At 43.8% G+C, this 17,520-nt stretch overlaps 1 protein-coding gene across 1 annotated transcript in view; it reads left to right on the top strand.

The window, feature by feature from the left end:
• Nucleotides 1-17,520, top strand: part of LOC309564412 (uncharacterized protein) — a 1,531,146-nt gene that overhangs the window by 1,063,525 nt on the left and 450,101 nt on the right. The window contains 1 exon segment of the mRNA XM_082269040.1: nt 8,140-9,194. Coding sequence (XP_082125166.1) covers nt 8,140-9,194 — 1,055 coding nt within the window.

Here is a 17,520-nt window from a genome sequence, read left to right on the forward strand (position 1 = left end):
CACATTTTTGGAGGCCTTGGAGCACCAGAACAGTGGAAACACCAATAAATGACCTCATTTTGGAAAGCAAATTCCAATGTATTTTCTGAAAGGCATAGGGAGTCATTTTTTGCCAAACATTTTTAAAAAATGCAGTAAAGAAAATTATTAATATTATTTATTTTAGACAAAGTTGTCAATTAATAACACATGGCATACGCATACTTAGAATAACACCCCAAAACACATTCTGCTATGACTCCTGTGTATGGGGATTCCACATCTTTGAGACTTTTTTACAGCCTAGATGCAAAGAGGGGCCCGAAATCCAAGGAGCATGTTGGGTTTTCGAGGAGCATGCAATTTCCTGACTACCTATTACATTTTTGGAGGCACACCGATGTAAGTGAACATGAGAAGTTTATTCACCAATGTAGATCCAAAACTCATAACCACAGTAAGCGAGTGTAAACTCGGGAAATGCGTCAACCTGTTGTCCTTGTCTGTGATGTTTTAATGTCCACTTTTGGATATACAGTGGTGAATAAACTTCACATGTTCACTTACATCGGTGTGCCTCCAAAAATGTAATAGGTAGTCAGGAAATTGCATGCTCCTCGAAAACCCAACATGCTCCTTGGATTTCGGGCCCCTCTTTGCATCTAGGCTGTAAAAATAGTCTCAAAGATGTAGAATTCCCATACTCAGGAGTCATAGCAGAATGTGTTTTGGGGTGTTATTCTAAGTATGCCTATGCCATGTGTTATTAATTGACAACTTTGCGTAAAATAAATAATAATAATAATTTTCTTTACTGCATTTTTGAAAAATGTTTGGCAAAAAATGACTCCCTATGCCTTTCAGAAAATACATTGGAATTTGCTTTCCAAAATGAGGTCATTTATTGGTGTTTCCACTGTTCTGGTGCTCCAAGGCCTCCAAAAATGTAATAGGCAGTCAGAAAATTAGAGTTGGAATTTATGCTCCTTGAAAGCCCAAACGTGCTCCTTGGATTTTGGGCCCCTCTATGCATCTAGGCTGTAAAAAAGTCTCAAGCATGTGGTATCCCCATATTCAGGAGACATAGCAGAATGTGTTTTGGGGTGTAATTAGAAGTATGCCTATGCTATGTGTGAGAAATAACTTGTTCAATTACATCTTTATGGGAAAAAAATATTTAATTTCTTAATTTACCAATAAATTGTGACCAGAAAAATTACAACTTCAAAATGCCCCTTACTAAATACTTGGGACTGTCTACATGGGGGTCATTTGGGAGGTATTTATACTGTCCTGGATTTTAGGGCTTCATGAAATGAGGCCATTAGTACATCAGGATTTTCATATATATATATATATATATATAATATAACAAACATAGTTTGTAGGCTCTATAACTTTCACAACTTTCACACAGAGTATATATTATACACTAATTTGGGTTATTTTTACCAAAGAAATGTATCAGAATACATTTTGTCCTAAAGTTATGAAGAAGTATTATTTATTTGCAAATCTGTATAACACAAATTGAGAAAACATGTTTGTTTTTTTAAAACATTTTCTGTATTTTTCCACTTATTTCGCAAAAACTAAAAACGCAATGGTGATGAAATGCCACTGAAAGAAAAGTTTAAGTTTGGGTACGGTGTTCCATGACTGAGTAATTGTCATTCAAAGTGTCACAGCACTGAAAGATGAAAATTGGCCTGGGCAGGAAGGGGTGAAAGTGTCCCGTACTGAGATAGTTAATATAGATTATTCATCCCAGTTCACTCCAAATAATTATCAGTTTATTATACATCTACAAAGAGGAGAGTCCTGTATAGATCAGTAGGAGGTGAGGAGGATTCTGGGAAGTCTGTGGTGATGATTGCTACTTTCTCTCTTTACACAGGATTTAAAAAAAAAAATAATAATAATTATCCAGTCATCCCATTATCACCCAAAAGTTGTCTTCACCCATCAAAGTGCCACCACCTCACGGCCTCATAACAGAGGTAACCAGTGCCAAGAACATTCTAGATGTCACCAATAAGATCACTGAGTTGCTGACAGAAGAGGTGAGTGGTGCTGGGAATTCTGGGACATTATCCAGTAACAGACAAGGGATGTGTCTGGATGGTGACTGTATCATTGTGTGTGTCAGGTTCCTATAAGGTGTCAGGATGTCACTGTCTATTTCTCCATGGAGGAATAGGAGTATTTAGAAGGACACAAGGATCTCTACAAGGACGTCGTCATGGAGAATCAGCCGCCCCTCACATCACCGGGTAAGAGGAGACTTTATTGTAAAGGAGAGAGCAGTACGGAGGGTCCACCTAGATCCCCCATCATCTGATAAACACATAGAAACAATGTATTCAGTCAGTGTGTGTGTTTCCTACAGATGGATCCAGTAATGGGAACCCACCAGAGAGATGTCCCCGTCCTCTGTATTCCCGGGATTCCACACAGGGGGATCACACCATCCCTCACCATCATCAGGTAGATGGATCCAGTAATTGGAACCCACCAGAGAGATGTCCCCTTCCTCTGTATTCCCGGGATTCCACACAGGAAGATCACACCATCCCTCACCATCATCTGGTAGATGGATCCAGTAATGGGAACCCACCAGAGAGATGTCCCCGTCCTCTGTATTGCCAGGATTTCACACAGGAAGATCACAACTATGCTCAACCATATCAGGTAGATGGTACTAAGCAATTGGAGCACCAAAAGAATTTTAAGCTATGAAATGACATTCTTCTATGTAATTACTTGTTCCTTTTTATAAATGTATTCTGTCATCTTTGGGGTTTAGCGTGAAGAACAGAAAGACATCAAAGTTGAAAATAAAGAGGAATTAGAAGAGACGTCGGTGAGGGGAGATGGGCAGTCTATGGAGGATGGAGGTCCTCTGTACTCCTGGGATTCCATAAAGGAAGATCACGACTATTCACGCCATGATCAGGTAGATGGGACTGAGACATAGAACTCCAAAATAATTCTAAACTTTGAGATTGTTTAACAATATATAATCTCTTATCCCTTTTTTACTATTGTATTCTGTCATCTTTGGGGTTTAGGGTGAAGAACCAAAGGACATCAAAGTTGAGGTTAAAGCGGAAGAAGAAGAAGAGAGGTTGGTGAGTGGAGATCAGCAGTCTATGGAGGAGGAGAAGCCGATTATGAAAATTAAACAGGAGGAATCTTCTCTACATATAGAAACAGGTAAGTAATACTTTTGTGAGTATAAAGTATTTATTTACATTGCTACATAGTTGAGGACACATATACAGTATGTCTATCAAAGTCACCCAAAACAAAAATGAAAGATGTCATAGTGGCCGGGGATTTATTTCGGCAGACAGGCAAATTAGATAATCAATTCACCCGCACAGCTAACCTGAACTGCCAAGAGTTTGAAGCAAATCCTTTATTGTTGTAAATGCCTCATCCCTCCTATAAACTACAGTATGTATATACATTGTCCCTTCAGAAAAGGTATGTGTCCATCAAATTCTCCCAAAGAGGAAAATAAGTAAAAAGGAATCAGTGAAAGTTGATCCAGAGGAAGGCAGAATACCCATATAAATCTCAGCCCAGTTTTCTTTCAGGTTAAACAGAGTTCTTCCTGATCCCAAAAGTCAATCAGAAAACTTCATACAAGAATTACTATCTTACTTTTTTGTCATTTTCTCAGTAATATACCGAGTCATCGAGAACCAGACTATTCCCCATCATCAACGTATATACCCAACTGCCCAATGTATTGTTTATATTTTGTATACCATATGACAGAATCAGGGGCGGACTGGGCTGGGGGGAAGGGTGGCAATTTCCCAGAAAAGAAAATAAGTGCTATTCAGCACCCCACTCCTGCGCTCAGAACCCGGTCCTCAGGCTGCCTCAATCCCGGAACTCGTACTCACACTTGGCATCCAATATGGCTAGGCTTTGCTGCCCCTTACGACCAGGGCGGTCGACCAGACACTGTAGGTACAAAACAAAGAAAAGGGCGCACCAGCCTAGCGCATTATCCTCAGCGAGTTTATTTAAAATATCAAGATAAAAATCAGCTACTCACAAACATTCGTGAAAAACAAGCACATCAATTCCATAAAGCCGCCTCATTACAGGAGTCCAATATCTCATAGAAGCAGGGGGCTGACGCGTTTCGAGGCCATGCCTCTTCCTCAGAGCCTGGCAATTTCCCCCTGGGCCGCCTGGATTCCCTGTAAATGGGCGGCTGTGCTGGCAGCTCGGAGCTGCACATGTCCGGTACTGGAGCTGGTGGTGTGCTAATGCTCGGGCGGCTCCAGCGCGGGTTTAACAGAGTGGAGGAGCAGTGAAAGAACGCCTCTCTCACTCACTGCAGCTACGAGCCGGCGATGTGTCCTGTGACAGGGCTGAGAGAATGCTGTTGTATCTCTGCAGAGCATTGCCCTTCCCCCCCCCCTCCTCTACAGAAATGGGAGAATAGATCTGCTCTGCCTCCTCCCGCCTCTCTCTCCCTGTGCCCGCTGGAAACTTCAGATCCTAAACACGAGGCAGCCGCATTATCCAACAGTCACATCCTAAACATGCTGACTGACCCAGTGAGGCTGCTGCTGGGACTGTGCAAGTGAGTGAGCTGTGACCACACTCTCCCCTCTTTACTCTTTCTTCCTACTCCGTCTCTACAGAATACCTCTCCCTCTCCCCCAGCCTTATTTAACCCCTTGCTGTCCCTCTTTGAATGACAATTGTGCGCTCATGCTTTACTGTACCTATATGACGTTTTTATCATTTTTTTTAGTGTTTGCTAAAAAAAAAAAAAAAAAAACACCTAAAAAATGTTTTTAACCACTTGCCGACCAGCCGCCACAGTTATATGGTGGCAGGTCAGCAGGTTACCACGTACAGCGGTCCACAGGCTGCGATCCTGGGGATGTGCGCCCACTCGCCAGCAGGGAAGCCAATCCACGGGGGCCAGCAGCCACAATTGCCACCAGGAGCCCGCAATCACTCCCCTTGTAACACGGCAGACCGTTGTTCACCCAAAAGTGTCAAAAATGTCAGTTAGGAGTCCGATCTGTCCACCACAATGTCGCAGTCCCACTAAAAATAGCTGATCGCCGCCATGAATAGTAAAAAAATTAAAACAAATAAAAATGACATAAATCTTTCCCCTAGTTTTATAGACATGATAACTTTTGCATAAATCAATCAAAATACACTTATTGGGATTTTTTTAACCAAAAATATGTAGCAGAATAGAAATTAGCCTAAAATTATGAAAAATTTTGATTTTCATTTTTTTTTTTTGGGGGGGGGGGGGGGATTTTATATAGCAGAAAGTGAAAAATATAAATTTTTTAAAAATTTTTTGCAGAATTGTTGCTCTTTTTTTGTTTATAGCGCAAAAAAATGTATTGGAGTACAGCATTGCACGACGGCGCAATCGTCAGTTAAAGTAACACAGTGCCGAATTGCTAAAAACGGCCGGGTCCTTAAGGGGGCAAAACCTTCCGGTCCAGAAGTGGATTAAATGTTTTTCTAGGTAGCACTGATGGGCACTGATAGGTGGCACTTATGTGGAGGCACTAATATGCTGCACTGATGGGCACTGATAGGTGGCACTTATGTGGAGGCAATAATATGCCACACTGATGGGCACTGATAGGTGGCACTTATGTGGAGGCACTAATATGCCACACTGATGGGCACTGATAGGTGGCACTTATGTGGAGGCACTAATATGCTGCACTGATGGGCAATAATAGGTGGCACTTATGTGGAGGCACTAATATGCTGCACTGATGGGCACTGATAGGTGGCACTTATGTGGAGGCACTAATATGCTGCACTGATGGGCACTGATAGGTGGCACTTATGTGGAGGCACTAATATGCTGCACTGATGGGCACTGATAGGTGGCACTTATGTGGAGGCACTAATATGCTGCACTGATGGGCGGCACTGATAAGGAGTACTAGCAAGACACTGTATGGCTCCAGGACAAAAAGCCTCCATTCAAAGTACAGCCTCAGAAAGGAAATTCAGGTGCACACCCTGGTTGCAACAGAAGTATGTGGAATAAATGGACTGGATGATGGCACTCCAAAAAATTAGTCCTTTATTGAAGAAAAAAAGATACAAAAATACATGAAGGATGATCATACCATAGCAGAGATGATGACACTGCCAGCTAATGCATTTCACACTCAAGCAGATGCTTAGTCATAGCATGATTGGAGTGCCGCCATCCAGTCCATTTCTTCCACATGATAAGCAGTACTGTTTTGCACTGATGCAATGATGGGCAGCACTGATGGGCACTGAAAGGCAGCACTGATTGGTGTCACTGATAGGCACAGACTGGCGTCACCTGTTGGGCAATGCTGAGGCTGCACTGTAATGCTGTGCTCTGATAACCTGTACAGGTCTCCCCCGCGAGGAGATGCCGCTGATCTGGCTCTCCACATTTACACGTGATCAGCTGTGATTGGACACAGCCAATCACATGTGTAATGAGCTGCTGCATCGGCTCTTTAACAAGATCGGGGTCATGCCATGTCATATTTGTCTTGCTTCATAACATCAATACCCAATATAAAACCAGGTGGGCATGGATGGTGAGCTGATTTAGTGGTTCAACGGGCCACTCGACTAGACATGCCCTCCAGGCCTAAGGATGCCAGCCCTCCCCTGGACAGAATCACCTCTAGTCCTCATCAGAAGAAAGTAATCCTATTTATCCCTTCACCCAATGTTCCCAACAAATGAGGAGGAGATACTGTACACCATATGAAAGGTCCATCTCCATTCCTCAATATAACGTCATGTTCCCAACAAATGAGAAGGAGATACTGTACACCATATGAAAGGTCATCAATATAACGTCATGTTCCCAACAAATGAGGAGGAGATACTGTACACCATATGAAAGGTCCATCTCCGTTCCTCAATATAACGTCATCTTCCCAACAAATGAGGAGGAGATACTGTACACCATATGAAAGGTCCATCTCTATTCCTCAATATAACGTCATGTTCCCAACAAATGAGGAGGAGATACTGTACACCATATGAAAGGTCATCAATATAACGTCATGTTCCCAACAAATGAAGAGGAGATACTGTACACCATATGAAAGGTCCATCTCCATTCCTCAATATAACGTCATGTTCCCAACCAATGAGGAGAAGATACTGTACACCATATGAAAGGTCCATCTCCATTCCTCAATATAACGTCATGTTCCCAACAAATGAGGTGGAGATACTGTACACCATATGAAAGGTCATCAATATAACGTCATGTTCCCAACAAATGAAGAGGAGATACTGTACACCATATGAAAGGTCCATCTCCATTCCTCAATATAACGTCATGTTCCCAACAAATGAGGAGGAGATACTGTACACCATATGAAAGGTCCCTCTCCATTCCTCAATGTCCCCAATAAATGAGGTTGAGGTCTTCGGTGTCTTTTTCATAGTATAACATCACCAGTGTGTTGTGGCTGTTTTGGTCTCTAATTGATTTTGCTGTAATGATGTTTCTGTGAAGCTGCTGACCACTTGACCAACAGATGAGACATAAAACATGAAGAATGAATGTGGTTTTATAATGAATAATATTCTTCTTTCACACAGATGGACGCCATGTCTGGAATTCCTCAGAAGAAAATCCTATTCAGTCTTTGGATTGTAAGACAGAAAATGGCATTGTAAAATCTTCCCTTCTTACACACCAGAGAAGCCACACTGGGGAGCGTCCTTTTTCATGTTCAGAGTGCGGGAAAACTTTCCCTCGGAAATCAGGGCTTCTTACACATCAGAGAAGTCACACGGGCGAGCGTCCTTTTTCATGTTTAGAGTGCGGGAAATGTTTCAGTGTGAAAGGAAACTTTATTGTTCACCAGAGAAGTCACACGGGTGAGCTTCCTTTTTCATGTTCAGAGTGCGGAAAATGTTTCACTCAAAAAAGTGTTCTTACCAAACACCAGAGAACTCACATGCGTGAGCGCCATTTTTCATGTGTAATGTGCGGGAAATGTTTCACGCAGAAAGGAGACCTTCTTACACACCAGAAAAGCCACATTGGTGAGCGCCCTTTTTCATGCTCCGAGTGTGGAAAATGTTTCACTGCGAAAAAAAACCTTCTAATACATCAGAGAAAACACACAGGCGAGCGTCCTTTTTCGTGTCCAGAGTGCGGGAAATGTTTCAGTGTGAAAGGAAACTTTATTGTTCACCAGAGAACTCACACGGGTGAGCGTCCTTTTTCATGTTCAGAGTGCGGGAAAACGTTCCCTCGGAAATCAGGGCTTCTTACACATCAGAAAATTCACTTGGGCGAGCGTCCTTTTTCATGTTTAGAGTGCGGGAAATGTTTCAGTGTGAAAGAACACTTTATTGTGCACCAGAGAAGTCACACGGGTGAGCGGCCTTTTTCATGTGCAGAGTGCGGGAAATGTTTCATGCACAAAGGAAACCTTCTTCTACACCAGAGAAGTCACACGGGTGAGCGCCCTTTTTCATGCTCAGAGTGTGGAAAATGTTTCACTGCGAAATACAATCTTCTAATACATCAGAGACGCCACACAGGAGAGCGTCCTTTTTCATGTGCAGAGTGCGGGAAATGTTTCACGCAGAAAGGAGACCTTCTTACACACTATAAAATCCACACAGGAGAGCGTCCTTTTTCATGTTTGGAGTGCGGGAAAAGTTTCATTTGGAAATCAAGGCTTCTCACACATCAGAGAACGCACACAGGTGAGCGTCCTTTTTCATGTTCAGAGTGCGGGAAATCTTTTACTCAGAAAGAATACCTTCTTCTACACCAGAGAATTCACACAGGAGAGCGTCCTTTTTCATGTGCAGAGTGTGGGAAATGTTTCACGCAGAAAGGACCCCTTCTTTTACACCAGAGAAGCCACACAGGAGAGCGTCCTTATTCATGTGCAGAGTGCGGGAAATGTTTCACGCAGAAAGGACCCCTTCTTTTACACCAGAGAAGCCACACAGGAGAGCGTCCTTTTTCATGTGCAGAGTGTGGGAAATGTTTCATTCGGAAAGACAAACTTCTCACACACCAGAGAAGCCACACTGGTGAGCAACCGTTTTCATGTTCAGAGTGTGGAAAACGTTTCACTCAGAAAGGAATCCTCCTAACGCATCTGAGAAAACACATGAGCAAGAGTCCTTTTTCATGTTCAGAGTGCGGGAAATCTTTTACTCGTAAAGAAACCCTTCTTGTACACCAGAAAAAACACACAGGAGAGCGTCCTTTTTACAGTTCAGTGTGAGGAAAATGTTTTCACCTTGAAAGAAGGGGAAGCGTCCTTTTCCTTTCTCAGAATATGAGATGGTTTCTCTTAAAATAATAAATTACTTCATTTTTTATATTCCGGAGAAGTCACATGGGTGAGCGTCTTTTTTTATGCCAAGAAAGAGTGCGGAAAAACATTCACTCGGAAAGCCGCACTTTTTGAATGCCAAAAATGCCTTATGGTTAAACTTACATTTTTATGTTTTTAGAGTGCGGGAAAGGTTTCACTCAGAAAGGCTTCTTACACACCAGAGAAGCCACACTGGTGAATAACCATTTTCATGTGCAGAGTGCGGGAAATGTTTCACTTAGAAGGAAAAGGCTTCTTATAAACCAGAGAAGCTACATTGGTGAGCGTCCTTTTTCATTTTACAGAGTACGGGAAAGGTTTCACTTGGAATGTAGACCTTCTTCCACTCCAGAGAATTCACATGGGTGAGCGTCCTTTGTCATGTGCAGAGTACGGGAAAGGTTTCACTTGGAATGTAGACCTTCTTCCACTCCAGAGAATTCACATGGGTGAGTTTTTTTTCCATGTTCAGAGTGGGGGAAAGGTTTCACTTGGAAAGTAGATCTTCCCCCAAAAAGACTATAGGTCGCTCAGGACCTCTCCTAAACTCCAGAGGATTCACATAAATGAGCGTCATTTTTTGTGTTTAGAGTACGGGAAAGGTTTCACTTGGACAGTAGACCTTGGGAGCTTATCCCTAGAGAAGAAAAGCATTTGTAATAATGGAAGAGTTTGTATCTTTTAAAAATTATCCTTTGTCCTGAAGTTTATCTGTGTCTGAGACTGTCATTTGTACTCTGTTGAAAGTGGTCACACTTACCTTGTGACCACACGTAACATCCAATGCCATAGAGTTTTTCTGTCTTCGGTGTGCCCAAGAGTGGTTCAGTATGTCTGAATTTTGCTTACACTGTGTTCACTTACTGTATGACATAAAATTAATTTATTTTAAAATGGCGTGTGTCTGTTTTATAATAACTTGAGGTTCTGGACTTGAGGCTTATCTCCCCCACTTATATTATCAGCGCCAGCACAGTGCCAACAGAGCAAAAGTGGATGGAGCTCCCCCGCCTGTGTAAAGAGAAGGTTCATAACTCCGAGACAGGGATTTGGGGCATGTGACAATGAGAGAGGGCCTGTGAGACATGGAAGGAGGGAGGACTGAGAGACATGGAGGAATGGAGGATGGGAGTGTACCTGTGAGACATGGAAGAAATGAAGGTGGGAATGTGACATAGAGACATGGAGGGGAAGGAGGATGGGAGTGAGTCTGAGAGATATGGAAGGAAGGATGACGGAAGCGGAACTGTGAAACATGGAAAAAAAGAGGGCGGGCAGGGAACCGAGAGACATAGAGGGAAGAAAAACAGTAGGTAGACTGTGGGACATGGAAGGAAGAAGGACAAGAATATGACTGAGAGACATGGAGCATAAGAGGATGACTGAGAGACATGGAGCATAGGAGGATGGGAGTGAGGTTAAGAGACATGGAAGGAAGGAGGATGACTGACAGACATGGAAGGAATGAGGGTGGGAATGTGACTTAGAGACATGGAGGGGAAGGAGGATGGGGATGAGTCTGAGAGATATAGAAGGAAGGATGATGAAAGCGTGACTGTGAGACATGGAATGAAAGAGGGTGGGCAGGGGCTGAGAGACATGGAGAGAAAGAGGATGGGAATATGGCAGAGAGACATGGAAGGAAGAAGAACAGGAGGTAGACTGTGAGACGTGATAGGAAGGACGACTAGAGTTTCACTGAGAAACATGGAGGATAGGAGGATGACTGAGAGACATGGACGGAGGATAGGAGTGAGGTTGAGAGAGATGGAAGGAAAGAGATTGGGAATATGACTATGGCATGTGGAAGGAAGGAGGATAGGAATGTGACTGAGAGATGGAAGAAAGATTGATGGGAAAGTGACTGAAAGACATGGAATGAAGTAGGATAAGATGTGATCGAGAGACATGGAAGGAAGGAGGATAGGATGTGACCGAGAGACATGGAAGGAAGGGGGATGGGAGTGTGACTGGAAGATATGGGAGACATAGGAGGAATGAGGGTGGCAATGTGGCTTGGAGACATGGAGGTGGAGGATGGGAGTGAGTCTGAGAGATATAGAAGGAAGTATGACAGAAATATGACTGTTAGACATGGAAAGAAAGAGGGTGGGCAGGGGCTGAGAGACATGGAGGATAAGAGGATGGGAATATGGCAAAGAGACGTTGAAGGAAGAATAACAGGAGGTGAACTGTAAGACATGGTAGGAAGGAGGATGAGACTGTGACTGAGAGACATGGAAGAAAGGAGGATTGGAAGGATGACTGACAGACATAGAAGGAAAGAGATGGGGAATGTGACTTAGGGACGTGGAAGGAAGGAAGATAGGAATGTCACTGAAAGACATGGAATGAACAAGGATAGGAGGATAACCAAGAGAAATGAAAAGGAAGGAGGACAGGTATGTGACTGAGATTTGGAAGGAAGAAGGATGACCAAGAGACAATGAAGGAAGGAGGATTGGAGTGAGACTGAGAGACATGGAAGAAAGGAGGACGTGAATTTGCTTGTGAGACATGGAAGGAAAGAGAATGGGAACGTGACTGAGGGATGTAGAAGGATGGGAATGTGACTGAAAGACATGGAATAAAGGAGGGCATGAATGTGACTGAGGGACATGGAAGGAAGGAGGATAGCAGGATAAACAAGAGACATGAAAGGAAAGAAGACATGAATGTGACTGAGGGACATGGAAGGAAGGAAGGACAGGAATATAACTAAAAGACATAGAATGAAGGAGGATAGCAGGATAAACAAGAGACATGAAAGGAAAGAAGACATGAATGTGACTGAGGGACATGGACTGAAAGAGGATGGGAATATAACTGAAAGACATGGAAAAAGATAGAGGATAGGAGGATGACAGAGAGACATAGAAGGACTAAGGACAGAAATGTTTTGAAGATAAATGGATGGAAGAAGGATGCCTGAGAGACATAGAAGGAAGGATGATATACAGTAATTGAGGCTGAGAGACACGGAAGGAAGAAGGGAATGTGACTGGAAGAATATGGAAGGAAGGAGGATGGGAATGTCACTAAGGGGCATGGAAGGAAGGCGAATAGGAATATGACTGAAATACATGGAATGAAGGAGAACAGGAGAATAACCAAGAAACATGGAAGGAGGGAGGACATGAATGTGACTTAGGGACATGGAAGTAGGGAGGATAGGAATATAATTGAATTACATGGAATGACAGAGGATGACTGAGAGACAAAGAAAGAAGGAGGATTGGAATGTACCGAAGATGTATGGATGGAAGGAGGATGACTGAGAGATATGGAGGGAAGGAGGATGGAAGCATGGCTAAAAGACATGTAGCGAAGGAGGATGGGAATGTGACTGGAAGACATGAACAGAAGGAGGATGGGAATGTGACTAAGAAACATGGAAGGAAGGAAGATGGGAATGTGACTGACGGATATGGAAGGAAGGAGGATGGCTGGTGACCAAGAAACATGAAAGGAAGGAGGATGGGAAAGGGACTGCGAGACATGGAATGAAGATGAATGGAATGGAGGGAACCCATCATAATGGGCTCACTGGCGGAGTAGACTCAGGAACTCGGTGCCAAAACCTCACCAACAGAGTGTCTGAGATATATAAGAAGCTGTGAAGGGGTTTAACTCTCTAGAATATACCAAACACTGAAATGTTTTTTTGGGTGGACTAATTATATCATTGCAATCACTGGAACAATGCATAATGTCCTCCACATACTTTAGAGGTAAAGCTGCAATTCCCTTGTTCCACACAAGGTCGCACTCTTATGTTCACGGAATGGCCGCACAGACAGGAAGTGATTTTAGAAGCAGACAGGAAGTGATTGCACAGATAAACAGGAAATTCCGGGTCAGAGGTGAGTTGGGAGAAGTAGAGAGGAGACATTGCTGGAACTGGCAGTAGATGAGGTAATAAGATATTATTTTCTATATACACCCAGTAACCCCCCCCCCCGTCATGTCCGTCCTCTTCCTCCATAGTCACTGTGCCGTCCTACAAATATAAAAGTGTGGCGCTATTTTAATCACTCCAGGCGGCTACTGGGGTACGCCGACGCCACCTGTGTAGTATTTCGGAGCAGAGTCCGAATCAGGGCAGGATTTGCAACAAGCGCCAGTGCCTCCACTCAATCAGGGCTTGTGATTAGCAAGTGAAATCCCAATTGAGAAATATATCATCCATATAGACCGTAATCCACACAGCATGGTGTTTAAATGTCCATGTATGGAAGAAATAACATTCAGTGAACCATCCAACATAAGATATTTTCCTCATAGGAATATGAAATCATTAACAGTGCCTCTGTGTGTCTCATTGAGGGGTAATGTTACCACTTACAGTCTGTTCTCCTTACCAAAGAAATGTATCAGAATACATTTTGCCCTAAATTTATGAAGAAGTATTATTTATTTGCAAGATTTTATAACAGAAACTGGAAAAAAAAACTATATTTCTGTATTTCTCCACTTACATTGCAAAAAGTAAAAAGCACAGTGGTGGCGAAAGAAAAAAATTAAATTGCTTACAGTGTTCCATGACTGAGTAATTCTCATTCAAAGTGTGACAGCACTGAAGGATGAAAATTGGCCTGGGCAGGATTGGGGTGAAAGTGACCCGAACTGAGATAGTTAATATAGATCTACAGTGCTAGAACTATGGAGGAACTCTGTGCAGTCATTATTCATCCCAGTTCACTCCAGATAATTCTCAGTTTATTATCCATCTACAAAGAGGAGAGTCCTGTATAGATCAGGAGGAGGTGAGGAGGATTCTGGGAAGTCTGTGGTGATAATTGCTACTTTCTCTCTTTACATAGGATTAAAAAAAAAAAAAATAATAATAATTTAATTATCCAGTCATCCCATTATCACCCGAAAGTTGTCTTCACCCATCAAAGTGCCACCACCTCACGGCCTGACAACAGAGGTAACCAGTGCCAAGAAGATTCTAGACGTCACCAATAAGATCACTGATCTGCTGACGGGAGAGGTGAGCGGTGCCGGGAATTCTGGGACATTATCCAGTAACAGACAAGGGATGTGTCTGGATGGTGACTGTATCATTGTGTGTGTCAGGTTCCTATAAGGTGTCAGGATGTCACTGTCTATTTCTCCATGGAGGAGTGGGAGTATTTAGAAGGACACAAGGATCTCTACAAGGACGTCATGATGGAGAATCAGCCGCCCCTCACATCACCGGGTAAGAGGAGACTTTATTGTAAAGGAGAGAGCAGTACGGAGGATCCACCTAGATCCCCCATCATCTGATAAACACATAGAAACAATGTATTCAGTCAGTGTGTGTTGTTTCCTACAGATGGATCCAGTAATTGGAACCCACCAGAGAGATGTCCCCGTCCTCTGTATTCCCGGGATTCCACACAGGAAGATCACAACTATGCTCAACCATATCAGGTAGATGGTACTAAGCAATTGGAGCACCAAAAGAATTTTAAGCTATGAAATGACATTCTTCTATGTAATTACTTGTTCCTTTTTATAAATGTATTCTGTCATCTTTGGGGTTTAGCGTGAAGTACAGAAAGACATCAAAGTTGAAAATAAAGAGGAATTAGAAGTGACGTCGGTGAGGGGAGATGGGCAGTCTATGGAGGAGGGAGGTTCTCTGTACTCCTGGGATTCCATAAAGGAAGATCACGACTATTCACACCATGATCAGGTAGATGGGACTGAGACATAGAACTCCAAAATAATTCTAAACTTTGAGATTGTTTAACAATATATAATCTCTTATTCCTTTTTTACTATTGTATTCTGTCATATTTGGGGTTTAGGGTGAAGAACCAAAGGACATCAAAGTTGAGGTTAAAGAGGAAGAAGAAGAGACGTTGGTGAGTGGAGATCAGCAGTCTATGGAGGAGGAGAAGCCGATTATGAAAATTAAACTGGAGGAATCTTCTCTACATATAGAAACAGGTAAGTAATACTTTTGTGAGTATAAAGCAGTGGCGGCCCGTGCATAGGGGGCGCCAGGGCGCCGCCCCCCCTTAGAAAAAAAGGAAAAAAATGACAAAAAAGAACAATAAAGTTATCTAAAAAAAAAAAAATCATTTTGCCGGCCTATGTGGTGGCTAAAGGGGGGGTGGGGTTTACGACCCAGAAAGGCGCCGATTGGCTGCCTTCTCGGGGCGTAACCTGGGCGCAGGAAAGAGCGCTTGGCCACCCCCACCTTCGTGATATCCTGGCTGTGATTGGTCCAGTCTCCAGCCTGGACCAATCATCATCCAGGACATCGATCGCTGACGTCGCAATGGGGGCGGTGCCGGTGCGTGCGTCAGTCACTCACCGTCACCGCCGCTCACTTCCCGCCGGTTCCCGCCGCAGAAGAGGACGAGGGAGAAGCCACTCACCTTCCCGCCGCCGCTCCCCTTCCCGCCGCCGCAGAAGAGGACGAAGGATTGAGGAGGGGAGAAGCCGCGGCCGATAGCCAAGCCGCCGCCAGGTAAGTACATTGAGTTGAAGGGAGCACGCACGCTGGTTTCTGCAATCATTGAGGTACAATGCTGTGGCACTCTGCAATCATTGGGGAACAATGCTGTGGGCACTCTGCAATCATTGGGGTACAATTCTGTGGCACTCTGCAATCATTGGGGGACAATGCTGTGGGCACTCTGCAATCATTGGAGGACAATGCTGTGGCACTCTGCAATCATTGGGGGACAATGCTATGGGCACTCTGCAATCATTGGGGGACAATGCTGTGGCACTCTGCAATCATTGGGGACAATGCTGTGGCGCTCTGCAGTGATTGGGGACAATGCTGTGGGCACTCTGCAATCATTGGGGTACAATGCTGTGGGCACTCTGCAATCATTGGGGTACAATGCTGTGGGCACTCTGCAATCATTGGGGGACAATGCTGTGGCACTCTGCAATCATTGGGGGACAATGCTGTGGGCACTTTGCAATCATTGGGGGACAATGCTGTGGCACTCTGCAATCATTGGGGTACAATGCTGTGGGCACTCTGCAGTGATTGGGGACAATGCTGTGGCGCTCTGCAGTGATTGGGGACAATGCTGTGGCGCTCTGCATTGAAAGGGGCTCGCGCGCTGAACTCTGCATTGATGGGGGCACGGAACAGTGTTCATTGCATTGAAGGGGGCACAGCACAGTTGCATTGAAGGGGGCATGCACGCTGAACTCTGCATTGTGGGGGCACAGCACAGTGTTCATTGCATTGAAGGGGGCACAGCACATTGTTCATTGCATTGAAGGGGGCACAGCACAGTTGCATTGAAGGGGGCACAGCACAGTGTTCATTGCATTGAAGGGGGCACAGTGTTTATTGCATTGAAGGGGGCACAGCACAGTGTTTATTGCATTGAAGGGGGCATAGCACAGTGTTCATTGCATTGAAGGGGGCACAGCACAATGTTCATTGCATTGAAGGGGGCACGCACGCTGATGTCTGCATTAAAGGGGGCACGCACGCTGGTCTCTGCATTGAAAGGGGGCATATACGCTGGTCTCTGCATTGAAAGGGGGCATATACCATCTCCTGTACCATGACCTGTGACATGCCTATACCATATCTGTGCCATGCCTATACCATATCTGTACCATGCCTATACCATCTCCTGTACCATCACTTGTGCCATGCCTGTACCATCACCTATGCCATGCCTGTACCATGACTTCAAAGTCACGTAATTTTTTACTGCGTTTTTTGACGCGAAGCAATACCTATTACATTTTTCTTTTTGCGCCCCCCCAAAAATTTTGAGCACCAGCCGCCACTGGTATAAAGTATTTATTTACATTGCAACATAGTTGAGGACACATATACAGTATGTCTATCAAAGTCACCCAAAATAAAAATTAAAGATGTCATAGTGGCCGGGGATTTATTTCGGCAGACAGGCAAATGAGATAACCAGTTCACCCGCACAGCTAACCTGAACTGCCAAGAGTTTGAAGCAAATCCTTTATTGCTGTAAATGCCTCATCCCTCCTATAAACTACAGTATGTATATACATTGTCCCTTCAGAAAAGGTATGTGTCCATCAAATTCTCCCAAAGAGGAAAATAAGTAAAAAAAAAACAGTGAAAGTTCATCCAGAGGAAGGCAGAATACCCATATAAATATCAGCCCAGTTTTCTTTCAGGTTAAACAGAGTTCTTCCTGATCCCAAAAGT

The sequence above is a fragment of the Pelophylax lessonae genome (assembly GCF_965119305.1).
Source record: "Pelophylax lessonae genome assembly, chromosome: 9".
Classification (NCBI taxonomy): Eukaryota; Metazoa; Chordata; class Amphibia; order Anura; family Ranidae; genus Pelophylax; species Pelophylax lessonae.